Source organism: Oncorhynchus nerka, linkage group LG8, assembly GCF_034236695.1.
Source record: "Oncorhynchus nerka isolate Pitt River linkage group LG8, Oner_Uvic_2.0, whole genome shotgun sequence".
In the NCBI taxonomy this organism is placed as follows: Eukaryota; Metazoa; Chordata; class Actinopteri; order Salmoniformes; family Salmonidae; genus Oncorhynchus; species Oncorhynchus nerka.
Genome location: NC_088403.1, coordinates 41961121 through 41983991, shown reverse-complemented (window position 1 = coordinate 41983991; position 22871 = coordinate 41961121). Strand labels below are relative to the sequence as shown.

General features: G+C 43.7%; 1 protein-coding gene across 4 annotated transcripts in view; it reads right to left on the bottom strand.

The window, feature by feature from the left end:
• Positions 1–22871, bottom strand: part of col4a6 (collagen, type IV, alpha 6) — a 182721-nt gene that overhangs the window by 80232 nt on the left and 79618 nt on the right. For all 4 annotated transcript variants that reach the window (XM_065021804.1, XM_065021803.1, XM_029666357.2 and 1 more), the window contains exon 4: positions 5462–5536. In XM_065021804.1, the coding sequence (XP_064877876.1) occupies positions 5462–5536 (75 nt within the window). The remainder of the gene's footprint in view (positions 1–5461; positions 5537–22871) is intronic.

Below are 22871 nucleotides of genomic sequence, written 5' to 3'. Positions count from 1 at the left end.
CACAGACAGACAGACACAGACAGACAGACACAGACAGACACAGACAGACAGACAGACTCTACAAGGTGTGGAGCAGTAGCAGGACAGAACAAACAGTGGCTTGGAGCGAGGCCAGAGCAGGTAAAGGAGCCACTGTCAGGACTTAGGGAGAAACACAGGGTAACATCTCTGTTTGCCAACATCTAGACCTGGCTAGCCCAGAACACAGGGAAACATTCCTGTTGGCCAGCATCCAGATTTGTCTAGCCTGGGCATTGTCACTGCATGAGACCACATTGGTAAAAGGTTATCAAGTAGCTACAGGTGAGAAGCAGGGATAGTGTGTGTGTGTGTGTGTGTGTGTGTGTGTGTGTCTAATTCTCTCAGATCAGGATCAGGTAAGGTAATTGACTATGACTATTCCTAGCCTGCAGGTATCAACTTCAGCAAAGGGCTGAACACAGGTATGGTTAGGACCCGTTGAGCTTAGACTCTCCTATATACTGTGGAGACGAGGACAGAAGATGAAATAAACCAGCCATCACGGCAGCAACAGCAGAGGATATTAAAGTAATAATCTGCGTAAGTGTGCAACACATTTCTGGCTAATGTCTATCTTTTTAGAATGACTGATTCGTTTACGCTCATGAACTATAAGTGGTCAGTTGGTGCTTGAGGGATCTAAATAAGATGGTAAAACAAAAGGAGTTTGATATTAGTGCGTAGGCACGCTTTTAAAGGAGAGTGTGTGTGTATGTGCGTGCATCTGAGTCAAAAAAATACAAAATACATTACATTCGTAACACCTTTGCTTTTCTTGAAATAACCCGTTCACTTTCTTTTCTCACTAGCACTGATTTTGCTCAAAGCTACTTTACTTAGGAAAAAATGATGAATGTACTAACTGTTTGAATGCGCTAACTGTTTGAATGCGCTAACTGTTTGAATGAGCTAACTTTTTGAATGCGCTAACTGTTTGAATGCGCTAACTGTTTGAATGCGCTAACTGTTTGAATGCGCTAACTGTTTGAATGCGCTAACTGTTTGAATGCGCTAACTGTATGAATGCGCTAACTGTTTGAATGCGCTAACTGTTTGAATGCGCTAACTGTTTGAATGCGCTAACTGTTTGAATGAGCTAACTGTATGAATGAGCTAACTGTTTGAATGCGCTAACTGTTTGAATGCGCTAACTGTTTGAATGCGCTAACTGTTTAAATGCGCTAACTGTTTGAATGCGCTATCTGTTTGAATGCGCTAACTGTTTGAATGCGCTAACTGTTTGAATGCGCTAACTGTTTGAATGCGCTAACTGTTTGAATGCACTAACTGTAAGTCGCTCTGGATATAAGCGCCTGCTAAATGACTGAAATGTAAAATGTCCTGTTAATATGTGACCAACACTGCAACAATAACTTTGCTCAACACAACTAATGTTTAGGTTTGTTGGAGAAGAAAAACATGTAATTTGACCAAAGCTGTCATTTCTGAAGGTGACTACAACATTTAGACTTTGTACCTTTTCTTACCCCATTGGTTGTGGTAAAGAATGACAAGAACCACTGTTGCATTGGCCTAAACTCCTGTTACAGTCCAGAACTCTACATTTTACTGAGAGTATGCTTACACAGTGCTTTCGGAAAGTATTCAGACCCCTTGACTTTTTCCACTTTTTGTTACATTACGGCCATATTCTAAAATGGATTAAATAAATAAAAATCCTCAGAAATCTACACACAATACCCCATAAATTATAAAAGCGAAAACAGTTTTTTTGAAAATAATTATTTACATAAGTATTCAGACCCTTTGCTATGAGACCTGTTAAGTGACCTGTTCCATTGATCATCCTTGAGATGTTTCCACAACTTGGAGTCCACCTGTGATAAACTCAATTTATTGGACATGATTTGGAAAGGCACACACCTGTCTATATAAGGTTATATAAGTGGGTGCATCACTGCCTGGTATGGCAACTGCTCGGCCTCCGACCGCAAGGCAGTATGTACAGCCCAGTACATCACTGGGGCTAAGCTTCCTGCCACCCAGGATCTCTATACCAGGCGGTGTCAGAGGAAGGCCCTAAAAATTGTCAAAGACCCCAGACACCCTAGTCATAGACTGTTCTCTCTGCTACCGTATGGAAAATGGTACCGGAGCGCTAAGTCTAGGACCAAAAGGCTTCTCAACAGCTTTTACAACAAAGCCATAAGACTCCTGAATAGGTAAACAAATGGCTACCCGGACTATATGCATTGTGTCCCGCCATCCCGCACACCGCCAACCCACTCTTTTACGCTGCTGATACTCTCTGTTTGTCATCTATGCATAGTCACTTTAACTATACCTACATGTACATATTACCTCAATTAGCCCGACTAACCGGTGCCCCCGGACATTGACTCTGTACCGGTACCACCTATATATAGCCTCGCTACTGTTACTTTCACTGTCATTTTACTTTCTTTAAAAAAAAATCTTTACTTATCTATTGTTTACCTAATACCTATTTTTTTTACAAAACAATTGCACTGTTGGTTAGGGCTTGTAAGTAGGTGTTGACCTGTTGTAAACGGCACACGTGACAAATACACTTTGATTTGATTTGGACAAGTGGCCCTGCCAGAGCCCGGACTTGAACCTGATCTAACATCTTTGGAGAGACCTGAAAATAGCTGTGTAGCAATACTCCCCATCCAACCTGGCAGAACTTGAGAGGATCTGCAGAGAAGAATGGGAGAAACTCCCCAAATACAGGTGTGCCAAGCCTATATCGTCTTGCTCAAGATGCTGTAACCGCTGCCAAAGGTGCTTCAACAAAGTACTGTGTAAAGGGTCTGAATACTTATATAAATGTGTTATTTCAGTTTTTAATTTGTAATAAATTAGCAAAAAATTATCAAAACTTATTTTTGGTTATCATTATTGGGTTGTGTGTAGCTTGATGAGGTGGATTGAAATGTGGATTGAGTCAAGTAGTCTGAATACTTCCCAAAGACACTGTACCAGACTTTCAATGCAACAATATGTGTTTTCTGACTTTATTTTGCAAGAACCACAACTACTTTCTAGTACTTAAAGTATTTGACCAAGGTCTGCTTCGAACTTCATAAAACAACACATTTGATTGTACCTATCCGGTGTATGCGACAATAAAACATTTAAAAAATAAACAATTGTGACATGCGTGGATATGGACGAGAAGCCAAGATAGTGTCTCCTGTAATAGGAGAGGATGAATAGATGTGTGACTCGTTTCAGGAAACTAGAGGTATGTCGCGCGTCACTACTGCACAGGAGAGGCATTCGAACTTAAAAATAAATATTTTATAGAAATGCCTCCTGGAACATGTGAACTTTCATTTGCCATTAAAATCTAGCTAGCTACATTTTCAGATATCATACGTTTCTAATTTAGTCAGAAAGTTGTTTTCATTGTAAGTTAAAGTGTACTGATAGCTAGCTAGAGAACGCTAGCTGTCTGGTTCGCTAGCTAACGTTATGCGTATGATCGGTGTAGTAATATTTTTCGTATCTCAGAGCCAGCTAGCTAGCTAACATTGAACCTATTTGGTTAGCTTTAGCTACCTGCATATTCATGCAGGGTAGTAATGTTATGAGTTGGAATTATGATTCATTGTTTAGGTAGCTAACATGTCTAAACAAAAGACCCACTATGCAAGTAGCCACTGTACCGTTTACACCTTCTGTATCCTGTGCATGTGACAAATAAACATAGATTGTATTTGATATAGCGTGTGTTTACCAGAGACAGTAATTTGAAGAACAACATGACCTGCAACAAAGTCAAATTAGGATATAACGTTAGGCTAATGAGACAGTGTCCAAGTTCTAAAATTCTCCAGTAGAATGTCCTACTTCTATTTCGTCACACTCACAACCATAAGCTTTTTCTGTAATTAGCTCGCCAATAACTTGTAATGATCTTGTTGTGAGTTTATTTTCCTGTAATAAGGAACACAAAAATTAAAGTTAAGATGCTGTCAGCTATATGATATGGTCATTATTTGAACTGTCTAGCCAGCTAACTTAACATTAGCTAGCTAGCTAACAACCTCGAAATGAACCAAAACATTGTTTAGAAAGTTGCTTTTAGTTGCCTGGTTCGCTAGGTTAACATATACTCAATTCATTTTTAAATTGATAGGTTTATTGGTGTTATTGGCGGTGGCCCGTTCCTGTAGGTTCATGCTCTACAACATCCGCAGAGTACGACCCTGCCTCACACAGGAAGCGGCGCAGGTCCTAATCCAGGCACTTGTCATCTCCCGTCTGGATTACTGCAACTCGCTGTTGGCTGGGCTCCCTGCCTGTGCCATTAAACCCCTACAACTCATCCAGAACGCCGCAGCCCGTCTGGTGTTCAACCTTCCCAAGTTCTCTCACGTCACCCCGCTCCTCCGCTCTCTCCACTGGCTTCCAGTTGAAGCTCGCATCCGCTACAAGACCATGGTGCTTGCCTACGGAGCTGTGAGGGGAACGGCACCTCACTACCTCCAGGCTCTGATCAGGCCCTACACCCAAACAAGGGCACTGCGTTCATCCACCTCTGGCCTGCTCGCCTCCCTACCACTGAGGAAGTACAGTTCCCGCTCAGCCCAGTCAAAACTGTTCGCTGCTCTGGCCCCCCAATGGTGGAACAAACTCCCTCACGACGCCAGGACAGCGGAGTCAATCACCACCTTCCGGAGACACCTGAAACCCCACCTCTTTAAGGAATACCTAGGATAGGATAAAGTAATCCTTCTCCCCCTCCCCCCCCTTAAAAGACCTAGATGCACTATTGTAAAGTGGCTGTTCCACTGGATGTCATAAGGTGAAAGCACCAATTTGTAAGTCGCTCTGGATAAGAGCGTCTGCTAAATGACTTAAATGTAAATGTTAAATGTGTTAAAATACACCAGTTATGCTATTTTGGATGACCAGGCTGCTGACGTCATGCAGCCTGTTGTTTTTGTGTTTATACTTTTACATAATGACAACAACAAGTTTCATGTCGGACAACAACAGAATGTTCAGGATGTGACTGAGACAACTTTCTACAGACATGTCGATAGACGTAGTTTAAACCAGCCTTTAGTCTTGAAATCGTTGGTTGTTTAATACACTACCATACTCACTCACATGTTTAGCACATGGACTCACATGTGAATCCTTAAAGAGATGGGTGAGGCTAAAGCTTAAGAAGAAGAGCTCTCCAACAGGTGTAATCAAAACATTCAAGGGCCATTTTCTCAAAAGTGGGGTTACAAGTGTATCAACTTTCAAAGCAGAATTACTTTCCCATTGTTCCTCAACTGTAGTCGATGATATCCGATTTTCTAGATCCAAGTCTCTATTTTTATCCAATGTAAAAAAACACAATTTCAAATGTTGGTACATAAGACCAAATCCAGCGGGTCAGTCACAGATGTGAATGTGTGTGAGAGGGAGAGAGAATAGAGATGTATTCATGTCTTACCCTGCCGCCTTTCTCTGGATTACAATTGCATCCCCCACTACAGTCCAACCCATTACACGGTTCTCCTGTCGTCCCCTGGAGAGAGAGAGAGAGAGAGAGAGACCGTTAGTATTACATTGTGTACTGTATGCCATTAAGCAGACACTTCTATCCAAAGCAAATTGAGGCGGGAATACATTTTCATATGGTTGGCCTTAGTGGGAATCAAGCCCCATGCAAGCCCCATGCAAGCCACATGCTCTACCAATTGAGCCACAAGGGAGATAGAGAGACCTGCACTATCCAATCACAGCAGCAAGATTTGTGTCGTTGCCATGACAAAAGGGCAACCAGTGGAGCACAAACAGCATGGCAAATACAACCTACAGTGCCTTCGGAAAGTATTCAGATCCCTTGACCTTTTTCACATTTTGTTAGGTTACAGACTTATTCTAAAATGTATATATTTTTTAATTCCCACCATCAATCTACACACAATACCCCATAATGACAAAGCTAAAACAGGTACACTCTAGAGCTCTGTCAGAGTGTCCAACGAGTTCTTGGTCACCTCCCTGACCAAGGCTCTTCTCCCCCGATTGTTCCGTTTGGCTCGGCTGCCAGCTCTGGGAAGAGCCTTGGTGGTTCCAAACTTCTTCCATTTAAGAATGGTGGAGGACACTGTGTTCTTGGGGACCTTCAATGCTGCAGACAATTTTTGGTACCCTTCCGCAAGATCTGTGCCTCGACACAATCCTGTCTCGGAGCTCTATGGACAATTCCTTCGACCTAATGGCTTGGTTTTTGCTCTGACATGCACTGTCAACTGTGGGACCTTATATAAACAGGTGTGTGCCTTTCCAAATCATGTCCAATGAGTTGAATTTACCACAAGTGGACTCCAATCAAGTTGTAGAATCACCTCAAGGATGATCAATGGAAACAGAATGCACCTGAGCTCAATTTCGAGTCTCATAGCAAAAAAGGGTCTGAATATTTATGTCAATAAGATATTTCTGTTTTTGATTTTTAATACATTTGCAAAAATTCCCCAAAATCTGTTTTCGCTTTGCCATGATGTGGTAGTGTGTGTAGATTGCGGATCATTTTTTAAAATTGATTTAATACATTTTGGAATAAGGCTGTAACGTAACAAAATGTGGAAAAAGTCAAGGGGTCTGAATACTTTTCCCTTTTATACTTCAACTACGTGCACACTTTTACAACACTGTACATAGCCAATAATAAAACATTTGAAACATCTATGTGAGTGTAATGTTTACTCATGTTTCCCTTGTTTATTTCCCGTTGTTTTATTGCCTATTCCATTTATTTTGGCTATGTAAACATATGTTCCCCATGCCAAAAAAGCCCTTTGAATTGAGTTGAGAGAGAGAGCGAGAGAGAGAGAACCACATACAGTACCAGGCTTAACCTCTAGGACCAACACTTTCAAGTGCTCCATTTGATTTGATTGTCTTTGCCGGGTACAACTGAACCAACAGAATAATATAGAATAAGTGTTTGATCTATGTTTTGGATCCACGTCTGCTAACTAATATCTTATGACGATGAAAAGTGTTATATGAGGAATAAACAACCACCATGATTTTTTGTTAAAGATGTGTAGTGGGTTTGATCATGCCACTGAAACAAATACACAGCACATTTAACATGTTTGAAATGATCCGAAATAGAGAGGAAAAGACCGGGTGCCACATACCAGGCCAGTCTAACCACTATCTTATAAGTAGAGCTCTGACATGGGGAACACATAGGGGATCTGCTATCGTAGTTTATCAATCACGCGTCAACCTTAATGCAGCTTTTGTTCAAAATGAATACACATTTTAAACGTCTCCCCCTGCCCATTTCAATAATCACATCAAACTTTATTCATCAAGCACATTTCTTAGAGAAAGCGGATGCATTTCAAAGTCCGAAATAAAATAATAAAAGGTGAGAAAGATACAAACGAGACACATTAAAATGGTAAAACAAAGTTGGACAAATTAAGAGAGTAAAAAAAAGAACACTAATAACAGTGGACTGAGAGATGCATTAAAATAGATTAAAATGTATAAGATATATAAAATGGGATAAAATCAATAAAATAGATACTGTTGCATGACTGAAAAGCACGGCTAGAAAGGTTTCTAAAAAGGTTTCTACAGTTTCTGAGGCCCTCGGATCCTTCAGCAGGCTGTTCCAAACGTCAGGACCATGGTGGCTGAAGGCTAGCCTCACCAAAATGTTTGGTTATGACCTTTGGAACAACTAAAAGGCCAGAGGATCTGAGGGGACCGACTAAGGCACATATCTTCAAAGCATGTCAGACATGTCTTTGTGTGCAAGGCCACATGGTGCTTTCATTTTCTTAAAAAAAAAAACAATTCTAAACATGAACAGTTAACCAATGCAGGGACTTTTAAGATAGGTGCATGTCTCAATAGTCCATGCTTCGTTGGAATACCTACAACAACTTCAAATCCATCACACTATTAGCATAGATAAAGTACATAAGCCACCTCACACATACCAAAGCCCATTCACAGAACAATGCGCGTGCTCCTTTCTCAGAAACCAGAGCGGGACGGAAAACAACCTCTCATGTGAGAAACACAGTGTGTGTAGGTCTACACACAGAGTCGAAGCCTACTCATGAACAGCCAGTCAGTCTGTCAGTCAGTCAATATTGAGACCGTCTGGGACCGGGAACAATGCAATATAGGTCCTTTCATAGAGGATTAAAACAACCCAGCAGCAGTCCTGGGCTAGGGGCTCCTAGGGGCCAGCTAGGGGCTAGCTAGAGGTCAAGGGTCAGAGATGGCGTTTCAATGCGATTAGGGATGAAAGGGTGTCGGTTGCGTCCTGGGGAGGTGAGCAGCCTGGTCTCATAGACTAGACGTGGCACAGTAAACAAAAACCTGGGACACTCAAATTAGTACGTTACATTTGGTATGGTTACATGAAACAGAAGGTTATTGAAGACAAAAATGAAAGGAGGGTGGTTGGTCGGCATCGATAGGTAGGCTTATAATGGGAACGTCTATCAACCCAGAGGTTGCGTGTTCAAATCTCACCGTGGACAACTTTAGCAGTTTAGCTAATTTACAACTACTTACTGTTTTTAGCTACTTTACAACTACTTAACATGTTAGCTAACCCTTCCCATAACCTTAACCCCTGGACTTGCTAATATTAGCCACCCAGCGTTAGCCACACAACCAACGTTAGCCACAACAAATTGGAATTCATATCATATCTTTTGCAAATTCTTAAAATATTGTACAAATTGCAATTCGTAAAATATCAAATTGTTATTTGTAACATATCATACGAAATGGATGATGGAAAACCACAAATGAACACATACCATACCATATCAAAAGTAGCACATCATATTACTTTGAGTGCCCCGGATTTTCATTTACTATTTTACATCTACCCCTGAATACAGGTTGAGGTGAGAGGAGAGAGAGGGGGGGTTTGAGGGGGTGCGAAAGGTGACAGGGTTTGGAGCTGTACGGATGTGGGTTGTAAAGAGTGAGGTGGTTGTGATAGCTATGTGTGTGTCTGTACGGGTAGTGTGTTCGTGATTGTAGTGTGAGTGTAAGTTATACCCCTCATGGAGGGCCCCTCGTGGAGGTGAAAGGGTAGGGGATGTGATAGGTGAAGGGACAGGGGTAGGAATGCAAGGCCAAAGTTATATGGAATTAGGCCCAGGATCCCAGGGGCCCTGTAAGAGGACCTCACAGTCTGTTGTGGTGTCTGGCCATACAGATGTGAATGTGTGTGTGTGTGTGTGTGTGTGTGTGTGTGTGTGTGTGTGTGTGTACACCACAAGGTGCATGGTGAACACCCCTACAGGTTGTTGCGGCTGAAACGTTGAGCAAACACAGTCCCAGGTTCATAGATCATAGACCACTTCACATGACCAGCAGACATGTCACTAGCTACCTCCTCAAACTCTTGACCTCACTCTTACAGGGGGTTTCTCTTTAACAAATACAAGTGAAGGAGGGGGTGGGGGGGAGGGGAGGTAGATAGAAAGAGAGGGAAAGGAAAGTCTGCCCTCTCTCCTCACTCTCTCCGTTGGTCAAGTTCTCCCTCTCTTTCCCGCACTCTTTCCTCTGATCTCCACACTCATGCTAATCAGAGTGACAGAAGCAGGGCAAGGTTACTCCACTGGAGAGAGAGAGAGAGAGAGAGAGAGAGAGAGAGGAGAGGGGGAGACAAAGAGAGTGGGAGAACGAGAGAGAAAGAGAGAGAGAGTAAAGACAGAAAAAGAGAGAGAGAAAGAGAGAGAGCGTAAAGACAGAAAGAGAGAGGCCATGGTCTCCACATGCTACTTCAGACATGTGCTCAGAGAAACACATGGATACACAGACATAGGCCTGTCAATGAACAATGGATCAAACAGAAAGAGAGAAAAATAACACTGGGAGAGACAAAAAGACAAAGAACAGGGAGCCGTCAAACTTTTGTCATGGGACTCCCTCTCTCTCTATTCAGCTTCTAGCCCAGTCAAAATCCTGATGTGAAAGTATCCTACCGCACATGTTGATGCCGTACTCTATTGGGTTCCCACGCCAAGTGTGTATGTGTGTGTGTGTGTCTTCTAAAGGATTATTCATTTAAAGACACCACACCTTGACTTTCTACGTTCTGCCTCCCTATGAAAAGCCAGTGGGGGAGATGTACAATAGGGTGGAATTTAAGGACTAATCTGCGGCCCCACACACACACACACACACACTAGGGTTTGGCGGTATCCAGATTTTCATACCGTAATACCGTTCCTGTACCATAACGGGGTATACGGTATTACAGGCAGTGCACACAAGGGGCGCTATTTCTTTCCAAACATAATATATACACGGTATATAATAAAAACACAAATAAAATTCTGTACAAAACAATTTAGGCAGAAGGGATCTTTATCCAGGAGGGGATTGATAGTCAATACTGTAACCAAGAAGATTGATCTTGCAAGCTAGCAAACCAAATGCATAGCTGGAGCCCTGAGCTGGAGATAATTTATTTGGCACATCTTACTTAGATAGTTAACTAAGTTACCCCTGCATTTCAAAATATCCTGGTATACGTTATACTGCCCAAGCCTAACACACACACGAGCGCACACACACACCCCCTTCGGGGCGGGAGAGAAGGATTCATTTACACTCTCTGACAAACAAGGAGAGAGAGAGAGGGAGAGAGAGAGAGAGAGAGAGAGAGAGAGAGAGAGAGATGAGATGAGATGAGATGAGGATTTCATTTCTGTGTTGACATAAGAGATGAAACAGGCTTTGGAGCAGAAGGAGCTGCCTTGGATTGGGTGGACTTCTATGCCTGTCGTAGAACGTGCTCTCAATGAGGAGGGTTCTTTGAGATTTTCTTTACCATTCACAAAATATTGCACAGAGACAAGCACACACAAATACAGACACACACTACATCCAACAGCCATTGACATACAGATGTGAGTCTGTCATCTCCAAGTAACCCAATATTGGCTCTCAATTTTTAAACAATGTTTATCAATCAATCAGACCTATTTGCTTATACTTGACAGAGCAAACACCAGGTACATACCTCAGTGCTATTAAACATCCACCTTAATAATCACATCACTGCTCTGATAACACATGTTCAGGCCTTAGTATTGCCCCTCTGTGTTTCTTCCCAGAAGTCTCCCTGTTTACTAAGTGCTAGATCATACCTCATCACTCCACTACCTGTCAATCAAAGTGTTTACCCAGCTCCTCGACACAACGTGAGGGAAGGAGTATTTTACACAACAACAACCCCCCCCCCCCCCCCACCACATTCAGTAATGTAATCTGATTACTTTCCCTTTAACAGGCCAAAGAAGAAGACAAAAAGGATCCAACAAACATTTGGTGTGTCATAGTGGTCTCTGACTTGTGGTCAGGTAAGACTCGCTTAGATGGAACAAACTTAAACATGAGCCTTTTTTCAAAGCTGAATTAAATGTCATTGAGAAAACAGAAGACAAAAAAAAAAAACATTCTCGCAAACATCCTTTCTAAATGTAAAAGTAATCCAAGAAGTAATTATCTCGTTTTTTTAAAGTATCTGTAATATGATTACAATATTTTTGTTGGTTAAATGATTTTGTAATCAGATTACATGTAACAGATTACATGTACATGTACAGTTACTCCCTAACCCTGCCTGACAACATAAAAGTCCCTCGTTGACAGTTAAACCTGATTGACTGATCTCTAAGTGACCTCATCAGGTAGTGCATACTGTATTTTACCATGATGTTAAACAAACTGTCATACAAAGAAAACCGACTAAACCCGCCTTAGTGGGTCTGTTTGAGGAGAGATGGATGGAGGGATGGCAAGATGGAGTGATGGATGGAATGATCGAGGAAAGAGAGGGAGCGAGAGAGTGCACATTAGCCACTTGTCTTTCCTGTCCTTTCTGTAAAAAAAAAGTAAGTTGTTAAAGAAAAAATGCTGGAGGGATGAAGGGATGGAGGAATGGAGGAGTAGAGGAATGGAGGGACCTTTTGTGTGAGAGATGGGATGTTGTTAAAGGGACAGTCAGGAATCTGGTAAATGTAAATCTAGTAGTCTGGTCTGTCAACGTGCGTCAGTCTGTGTGACAGGTATTGTATATCTGACCTCACTCTGACTCTGTTACAGTGATATAGAGGGAAAACAACATGAGAGGGAGAGATGAAAAGGTAAGATGGAGAGATGTCATAGAGAAAGGAAAAGAAGAGAAGGAGTAGGGAGTGGGAGAGAGAGACATACTCATAAAGTATCCACCAATGTGGGCCATCCAATAAGAGGCCATCCTTAGCAAGTAAAGGAAGTTGTTGTGTAAATGAATCCAAACAGGAACCAAAGCTAAATATTGTAAATATTGTTAACACAATTACATTTGAGTCATTTAGCAGACACTCTCATCCAGAGAGACTTAAAGGAGCAATTAGGCTTAAGTGCCTTGCTCAAGGGCACATCAACAGATTCTTCACATAGACGGCTTGAGGATTCAAACCAGAGACCTTTTTGGTTACTGGCCCAATGCTCTCAACTGCTAGGCTACCTGCACTTCATGACAAAAGACGTGGTGATCATCCTTAATCAATATCAGATTTATTTTTCACATTTCGTAAACAGCGAGCTAGATCATTTGGAAGGTCATGGCTGGGGGGAATGGGAGTGTGTGTGTGTGTGTGTTTTCCTGGTAAACATCTATGGGAATGTTCCACTTTGTGTTTCTCCCACTAAACCTATGAATTCTTCTTGCGAAACGGAATTGTAGCCTAACCGACTATATCACCCATATCTATGCATAGTCACTTTACCTCTACCTACACGTACATATTACCTCAATTACCTCAACTAACCTGTGCCCCCGCACATAATACTCTGTACCGGTACCCCCGGTATTGTTGCTCTTTAATTATTATATATTTTTTTAATATATTTTTTTCCTTCAGTTTATTTTAGTAAATACTTTCTTAAGACAATTTTTTTCTTAAAACTGCATTGTTGGTTTAAGGGCTTGTTAGTAAGCGTTTCACTGTAAGGTCTACCTACACCTGTTGTCATCGGCTCACGTGACAAATACATTTGATTTTGATTTGGTTTTGATTTGATACCGACTACAGTGAACCTGGCTAGGCTAAAGTAAACTGAGGACAGGAGTACCCTAAGCTGCTTCCAGACCCCATATCTTTCTCTAACGAGAGAACATGTAAACAGGTGCCTCATATCTTTCTCTAACGAGAGAACATGTAAACAGGTGCCCGGACACAAGTTTAGACGGTTTATGACAGTTCCACAAGGCAACTGTTCAGAAACTGAGCTACTAAACTCTAAATTCCATGTCAATCCCGTCGTGTTGAAGACAAAAGGGGCCAATTGGGGGCCAAGGGATTTGGTTTAGGTATGCCATAACCCCAACCCACTCTGTCAAGAGAAATACCGTTTTACTGCAACAAGTCAAAACTGTATTGGCAGGACTGCATGTTTGGCTAATGCCACATATCATCTTCTCTTTATGGGTATTTCTTGAATATAACCTTACGTGTGATTGATTAGTACAAATTGACATAGCTATTGTTATCAATCATGTGAATTGTGTTCCTCAGAGCTAGTGTCCTTGTGTGAGGTGAATTCTGCCTCAAATACCAGTAGACAATCACCTGACATCAATCAATGTCAATTCCTGACCTTTAGCCCAGTAGCATCCCTTCAGCTCAGCAGCTGACCTTTAGCTCAGGAAGCACCCCAGGAAAAGTAGCTGCTGCTTCTGCAAAAGCTACTGGGGATCAAAATAAACAAACAAGCTCATTATCTCAGTAGCATACCTTCATGTGAGGTCACATCATTGTCGGTGATCAGGTCTACCACTGTTGTGTCATCAGCAAACTTAATGATGGTGTTGGAGTCGTGCTTGGCAGTGCAGTCATGAGTGAACAGGGAGTACAGGAGGGGACCGAGCACGCACCCCTGAGGGGCCCCTGTGTTGAGGATCAGCATGGCGGATGTGTTGTTACCTACCCTTACCATCTGGGAGCGGCCCATCAGGAAGTCCAGGATTTGGTGGTTCGTTGGAGGGCATAGCGAGATTTCTTATAAGCTTGAGAGTGGCAGCTCTACTCTTTAGCTCAGTGCGAATGTTGCCTGTAATGTATGTACCATCCCTGGGTGCACGACGTCCTCGATGCACTTATTGATAAAGCTAGTGACTGATGTGGTGTACTCCTCAATGCCATCGGAAGAATTCTGGAACATATTCCAGTCTGTGCTAGCAAAACAGTCCTGTAGCTTTCATCTGACTACTTTTTTATAGACCAAGTCACTGGTGCTTTTGCATTAATTTTAGCTTGTAAGCAAGAATCAGGAGGATAGAGTTATGGTCAGATTTGCCAAATGGAGGGCGAGGGAGAGCTTTGTACGTGTCTCTGTGTGTGGAGTAAAGGTGGTCTAGAATTGTTTTCCCTCTGATTGCACATTTAACATGCTGATAGAAATTAGGCCAAACTGATTTAAGTTTCCCTGCATTAGGTTTAAGTTTCCCAGTTAGGGGGAGTGATGAGCTCTACAGCAGAGTCTCACAACTCAATCGCTGGTTGAAAACTGTTTTCTGCCCCTCCCAAAAGATAGAATTTGTAGATAATTGGCCCTCTTTCTGGGACTCACCCACAAACAGGACCAAGCCTGACCTGCTGAGGAGTGACGGACTCCATCCTAGCTGGAGGGGTGCTCTCATCTTATCTACCAACATAGACAGGGCTCTCACTCCTCTAGCTCCACAATGAAATAGGGTGCAGGCCAGGCTGTTAGCCAGCCTGCCAGCATAGTGGAGTCTGCCACTAGCACAGTCAGTGTAGTCAGCTCAGCTATCACCATTGAGACCGTGTCTGTGCCTCGACCTAGGTTGGGCAAAACTAAACATGGCGGTGTTCGCCTTAGCAATCTCACTAGAATAAAGATCACCTCCATTCCTGTAATTATTGAAAGAGATCATGATACCTCACATCTCAAAATAGGGCTACTTAATGTTAGATCCCTTACTTCAAAGGTAATTATAGTCAATGAACTAATCACTGATCATAATCTTGATGTGATTGGCCTGACTGAAACATGGCTTAAGCCTGATGAATTTACTGTGTTAAATGAGGCCTCACCTCCTGGCTACACTAGTGACCATATCCCCCGTGCATCCCGCAAAGGCGGAGGTGTTGCTAACATTTACGATAGCAAATTTCAATTTACAATTTCGTCTTTTGAGCTTCTAGTCATGAAATCTATGCAGCCTACTCAATCACTTTTTATAGCTACTGTTTACAGGCCTCCTGGGACATATACAGCATTCCTCACTGAGTTCCCTGAATTCCTATCGGACCTTGTAGTCATAGCAGATAATATTCTAATCTTTGGTGACTTTAATATTCACATGGAAAAGTCCACAGACCCACTCCAAAAGGCTTTCGGAGCCATCATCGACTCAGTGGGTTTTGTCCAACATGTCTCTGGACCCACTCACTGTCACAGTCATACGCTGGACCTAGTTTTGTCCCATGGAATAAATGTTGTGGATCTTAATGTTTTTCCTCATAATCTGGGACTATCGGACCACTATTTTATTACGTTTGCAATTGCAACAAATAATCTGCTCAGACCCCAACCAAGGAACATCAAAAGTCGTGCTATAAATTCACAGACAACACAAAGATTCCTTGATGTCCTTCCAGATTCCCTCTGTCTACCCAAGGACGCCAGAGGACAAAAATCAGTTAACCACCTAACTGAGGAACTCAATTTAACCTTGCGCAATACCCTAGATGCAGTTGCACCCCTAAAAACTAAAAACATTTCTCATAAGAAACTAGCTCCCTGGTACACAGAAAATACCCGAGCTCTGAAGCAAGCTTCCAGAAAATTGGAACGGAAATGGCGCCACACCAAACTGGAAGTCTTCCGACTAGCTTGGAAAGACAGTACCGTGCAGTACCGAAGAGCCCTTACTGCTGCTCGATCATCCTATTTTTCTAACTTAATTGAGGAAAATAAGAACAATCCGAAATTCCTTTTTGATACTGTCGCAAAGCTAACTAAAAAGCAGCATTCCCCAAGAGAGGATGACTTTCACTTTAGCAGTGACAACTTCTTTGAGGAAAAGATCATGATTATTAGAAAGCAAATTACGGACTCCTCTTTAAATCTGCATATTCCTTCAAAGCTCAGTTGTCTGAGTCTGCACAACTCTGCCAGGACCTAGGATCAAGAGAGACGCTCAAGTGTTTTAGTAATATATCTCTTGACACAATGATGAAAATAATCATGGCCTCTAAACCTTCAAGCTGCATACTGGATCCTATTCCAACTAAACTACTGAAAGAGCTGCTTCCTGTGCTTGGCCCTCCTATGTTGAACATAATAAACGGCTCTCTATCCACCGGATGTGTAACAAACTCACTAAAAGTGGCAGTAATAAAGCCTCTCTTGAAAAAGCCAAACCTTGACCCAGAAAATAAAAAACTATATCGAATCTTCCATTCCTCTCAAACATTTTAGAAAAGGCTGTTGCGCAGCAACTTACTGCCTTCCTGAAGACAAAACAATGTATACAAAATGCTTCAGTCTGGTTTTAGACCCCATCATAGCACTGAGACGGCACTTGTGAAGGTGGTAAATGACATTTTAATGGCATTTAATGGCTCTGCATCTGTCCTTGTGCTCCTAGACCTTAGTGCTGCTTTTGATACCATCGATCAACACATTCTTTTGGAGAGATTGGAAACCCAAATTGGTCTACAGGGACAAGTTCTGGCCTGGTTTAGATCTTATCTGTCGGAAAGATATCAGTTTGTCTCTGTGAATGGTTTGTCCTCTGACAAATCAACTGTAAATTTCGGTGTTCCTCAAGGTTCTGTTTTAGGACCACTATTGTTTTCACTATATATTTTACCTCTTGGGGATGTTATTCGAAAACATAATGTTAACTTTCACTGCTATGCGGATGACACACAGCTGTACATTTCAATGAAACATGGTGAAGCCCCAAAATTGCCCTTGCTAGAAGCATGTGTTTCAGACATAAGGAAGTGGATGGCTGCAAACTTTCTAGTTTTAAACTCGGACAAAACAGAGATGCTTGTTCTAGGTCCCAAGAAACAAAGAGATCTTCTGTTGAATCTGACAATTAATCTTAATGGTTGTACAGTCGTCTCAAATAAAACTGTGAAGGACCTCGGCGTTACTCTGGACCCTGATCTCTCTTTTGAAGAACATATCAAGACCATTTCAAGGACAGCTTTTTTCCATCTACGTAACATTGCAAAAATCAGAAACTTTCTGTCCAAAAATTATGCAGAAAAATTAACCCATGCTTTTGTCACTTCTAGGTTAGACTACTGCAATGCTCTACTTTCCGGCTACCCGGATAAAGCACTAAATAAACTTCAGTTGGTGCTAAATACGGCTGCTAGAATCCTGACTAGAACCCAAAAAAGTATCATATTACTCCAGTGCTAGGCTCTCTACACTGGCTTCCTGTCAAAGCAAGGGCTGTTTTCAAGGTTTTACTGCTAACCTACAAAGCATTACATGGGCTTGCTCCTACCTATCTCTCTGATTTGGTCCTGCCGTACATACCTACACATACGTTACGGTCACAAGACGCAGGCCTCCTAATTGTCCCTAGAATTTCTAAGCAAACAGCTGGAGGCAGGGCTTTCTCCTATAGAGCTCCATTTTCATGGAACGGTCTGCCTACCCATGTCAGAGACACAAACTCGGTCTCAACCTTTAAGTCTTTACTGAAGACTCATCTCTTCAGTGGGTCATATGATTGAGTGTAGTCTGGCCCAGGAGTGGGAAGGTGAACGGAAAGGCTCTGGAGCAACGAACCGCCCTTGCTGTCTCTGCCTGGCCGGTTCCCCTCTTTCCACTGGGATTCTCTGCCTCTAACCCTATTACAGGGGCTGAGTCACTGGCTTACTGGGGCTCTCTCATGCCGTCCCTGGAAGGGGTGCGTCACCTGAGTGGGTTGATTCACTGATGTGGTCATCCTGTCTGGGTTGGCGCCCCCCCTTGGGTTGTGCCATGGCGGAGATCTTTGTGGGCTATAATCAGTCTTGTCTCAGGATGGTAAGTTGGTGGTTGAAGATATCCCTCTAGTGGTGTGGGGGCTGTGCTTTGGCAAAGTGGGTGGGGTTATATCCTTCCTGTTTGGCCCTGTCCGGGGGTGTCCTCGGATGGGGCCACAGTGTCTCCTGACCCCTCCTGTCTCAGCCTCCAGTATTTATGCTGCAGTAGTTTATGTGTCGGGGGGCTAGGGTCAGTTTGTTATATCTGGAGTACTTCTCCTGTCCTATTCGGTGTCCTGTGTGAATCTAAGTGTGCGTTCTCTAATTCTCTCCTTCTCTCTTTCTTTCTCTCTCTCGGAGGACCTGAGCCCTAGGACCATGCCCCAGGACTACCTGACATGATGACTCCTTGCTGTCCCCAGTCCACCTGACCGTGCTGCTGCTCCAGTTTCAACTGTTCTGCCTTATTATTATACGACCATGCTGGTCATTTATGAACATTTGAACATCTTGGCCATGTTCTGTTATAATCTCCACCCGGCACAGCCAGAAGAGGACTGGCCACCCCACATAGCCTGGTTCCTCTCTAGGTTTCTTCCTAGGTTTTGGCCTTTCTAGGGAGTTTTTCCTAGCCACCGTGCTTCTACACCTGCATTGCTTGCTGTTTGAGGTTTTAGGCTGGGTTTCTGTACAGCACTTTGAGATATCAGCTGATGTACGAAGGGCTATATAAATACATTTGATTTGATTTGATTAAAGTCCCTGGCCACTAGGAGCGCCGCCTGTTTGCTTATGGTGGAATACAGCTCATTGAGTGTGGTGTTAGTGCCAGCTTCGGTCTGTGGTGTTATGTAGACAGCTACGAAAAATACTGATGAAAACCCCCAGCTGTATGAAACATAAGATATTACAGTTATTAATGTCCCGTTGGTAGGATATACGTGCTTTCAGTTCGTCCCATTTATTTTCCAGCGATTGAACGTTAGCTACAGAACAGAAGGTAAGGGCAGATTAGCCACTCGTCGCCTGATACTCATCTCTTTCCGCGAAACCTACGTTTCCTTTTCCAGCGAATCACGGGGATCTGGGCCTGGTCGGATGTCCGTAGTATATCCCTTGTGTCCGACTCATTTAAGAAGAACTACAATTTGAGGTGAATAATCCCAGTTCTGATGTCCAGAAGCTCTTTCCGGTCATAAGAGACGGTAGCAGCAACATTATGTACAAAACAAGTTATGAACAACGCGAAAAGAACAAAAAAATTGCATGGTTGGTTAAGAGCCGATAAGACGGCAGCCCTACTCTCCGGGTGCCATCTTCACCAAGATGACGCCGGATGGCGCCGGAGGGTAGGGCTGTGATATGACCAATACAATACACTGTATATTATCCCAGGCATGTTGGAACCTTTACTGCAATAACACAAATACATAGAGTACCATACTGTATTTATACACCCTAAGGGGTGTATTTCTCAAGATGAAGAGGCTTAGGAGGGAAGAGCATAGAATCTGTCAGGGTGAGAAGACAGGCTGTGGGGTGTGCCAATGCCCTAACATGTAGGACAGGTACTGAAGGCTACAGAACAACTTAACCTGGAGAAGACAACACACGTCACACACACTCCTGAACTTGTCATGCACACACACATCACACACACACATTCTCCCGAAAATCTACCGTATCCTCTAGAGCAGTGGTTCTCAACCTGCTTTTGAAAGCATCCAAGCCAGATAATGAGTTGATTATTTGAATCAGCTGTGTAGTGCTAGGGCAAAAAAAAAAATTGGGGTAACCCTCTAGCTCCCCAGGGCCAGGATTGAGAACCACTGCTTTAGAGAAATACCTGGTCTTGGCATGAAGGGACAGGACAGGGTTGGTGTTATTATAGAGGATTTGAACAGACAGGACTCAACTAGGCCTCCCTCTCTCTCTCTCTCTCTCTCTTGCTCTCTCTCTCTCTCTCTCTCTCTCTCTCTCTCTCTCTCTCTGCTCTCTCTCTCTCTCACTCTCAGGATTTACTTTGGGAGCTTTGGGTTTGGGTCATTTCAAAGAAAAAATACACTGTAAGTGGAAGATCAGAAACTATTCCTCATGGATCAAAGGATTGAGAGTCAGCCCTGAATTTGGATTTGGGTTAGTTCACGAGGTTGGGGTCACAGTTCAGAAAGGGTTGAAGCCAAGCAATGTCATGCCATGTTGTCTGAGGTCTCAAACCTCAGAGGGTATCGGTTGGTTGTTGGTCAGGGCCCAACAGGGCTCAAGTTAAAGTTACAGGCCAATCAACAAGCCCGACACCTTTATGACCTCATCAGATATGTTGGTCACATGATGTCACGTAGGTTGATACATTTCTATGTTTTCATTTATAAAGTCCCACTGTACCTAACGTCATTATCAAACTTTAGACATATTAGTTACCACACCCAGTCTTAGCGATGGCTAACTCTGGAAATTTCTTTGGCCTCTACGTAAATCCAATTAGAGTTTTTTTGCACCTTATTTGTGGAACAATCTTCAAAGTGTTTAGAAATGTGATGATTTGGTGCCTCGAGGCCAATTAAATTTTTTATGGCCGTGTTTTTCTTTCTGCTTTATTTTAATTTTAATGTGTGTATTTTCTGTAATTTATGTAATTCAGGGCTCATCTGTAAAAGAGACCTTGGTCTCAGTATGACTCCCTGATCAAATAAAGGTTAAATAAATAAATCAAATAAAACACAATCTCTTCTCTCTCCTCTCCCTGCTCTGTTGCCTTTCTAAGTTTAGATGTCTGATCTCGGTTCTTCCATTCTGCCAGCAAGCCATCCATCAGCCAGAATGTCGAACTTCCGATCGGTGTCCTATATCTCCTAGCTCTGGGACCACTTGGAAGACATAGCCAATGCCCCCGTTCGCCCGATGCAGCCCTGACTGAGATCAAACAAATGTTTCTGATCCTTGTTATAAGTTGTTATAAGTTCTATAAGTACTGAATTCACTTGGTTCAATTCACTCAACAGGGCTCCGGGCAGCCGAGCGGAAATGGAGGAAAACTCGCCTCCCTGCGGACCTGGCATTCTTTCACTCCCTCCTCTCTACATTTTCCTCTTCTCTCTCTGCTGCTAAAGCCACTTTCTACCACTCTAAATTCCAAGCATCTGCCTCTAACCCTAGGAAGCTCTTTGCCACCTTCTCCTCCCTCCTGAATCCTCCTCCCCCTCCCCCCCCTCCTCCCTCTCTGCAGATGACTTCGTCAACCATTTTGAAAAGAAGGTCGACGACATCCGATCCTCGTTTGCTAAGTGAAACGACACCGCTGATTCTGCTCACACTGCCCTACCCTGTGCTCTGACCTCTTTCTCCCCTCTCTCTCCAGATGAAATCTCGCGTCTTGTGACGGCCGGCCGCCCAACAACCTGCCCGCTTGACCCTATCCCCTCCTCTCTTCTCCAGAACATTTCCGGAGACCTTCTCCCTTACCTCACCTCGCTCATCAACTCATCCCTGACCGCTGGCTACGTCCCTTCCGTCTTCAAGAGAGCGAGAGTTGCACCCCTTCTGAAAAAACCTACACTCGATCCCTCCGATGTCAACAACTACAGACCAGTATCCCTTCTTTCTTTTCTCTCCAAAACTCTTGAACGTGCCGTCCTTGGCCAGCTCTCCCGCTATCTCTCTCAGAATGACCTTCTTGATCCATATCAGTCAGGTTTCAAGACTAGTCATTCAACTGAGACTGCTCTTCTCTGTATCACGGAGGCGCTCCGCACTGCTAAAGCTAACTCTCTCTCCTCTGCTCTCATCCTTCTAGACCTATCGGCTGCCTTCGATACTGTGAACCATCAGATCCTCCTCTCCACCCTCTCCGAGTTGGGCATTTCCGGCGCGGCCCACGCTTGGATTGCGTCCTACCTGACAGGTCGCTCCTACCAAGTGGCGTGGCGAGAATCCGTCTCCACACCACGTGCTCTCACCACTGGTGTCCCCAGGGCTCTGTTCTAGGCCCTCTCCTATTCTCGCTATACACCAAGTCACTTGGCTCTGTCATAACCTCACATGGTCTCTCCTATCATTGCTATGCAGACGACACACAATTAATCTTCTCCTTTCCCCCTTCTGATGACCAGGTGGCGAATCGCATCTCTGCATGTCTGGCAGACATATCAGTGTGGATGACGGATCACCACCTCAAGCTGAACCTCGGCAAGACAGAGCTGCTCTTCCTCCCGGGGAAGGACTGCCCGTTCCATGATCTCGCCATCACGGTTGACAACTCCATTGTGTCCTCCTCCCAGAGCGCTAAGAACCTTGGCGTGATCCTGGACAACACCCTGTCGTTCTCAACTAACATCAAGGCGGTGGCCCGTTCTTGTAGGTTCATGCTCTACAACATCCGCAGAGTACGACCCTGCCTCACACAGGAAGCGGCGCAGGTCCTAATCCAGGCACTTGTCATCTCCCGTCTGGATTACTGCAACTCGCTGTTGGCTGGGCTCCCTGCCTATTTTAATGGCTGGGCTCCCTGCCTGTGCCATTAAACCCCTACAACTCATCCAGAACGCCGCAGCCCGTCTGGTGTTCAACCTTCCCAAGTTATCTCACGTCACCCCGCTCCTCCGCTCTCTCCACTGGCTTCCAGTTGAAGCTCGCATCCGCTACAAGACCATGGTGCTTGCCTACGGAGCTGTGAGGGGAACGGCACCTCAGTACCTCCAGGCTCTGATCAGGCCCTACACCCAAACAAGGGCACTGCGTTCATCCACCTCTGGCCTGCTCGCCTCCCTACCACTGAGGAAGTACAGTTCCCGCGCAGCCCAGTCAAAACTGTTCACTGCTCTGGCCCCCCAATGGTGGAACAAACTC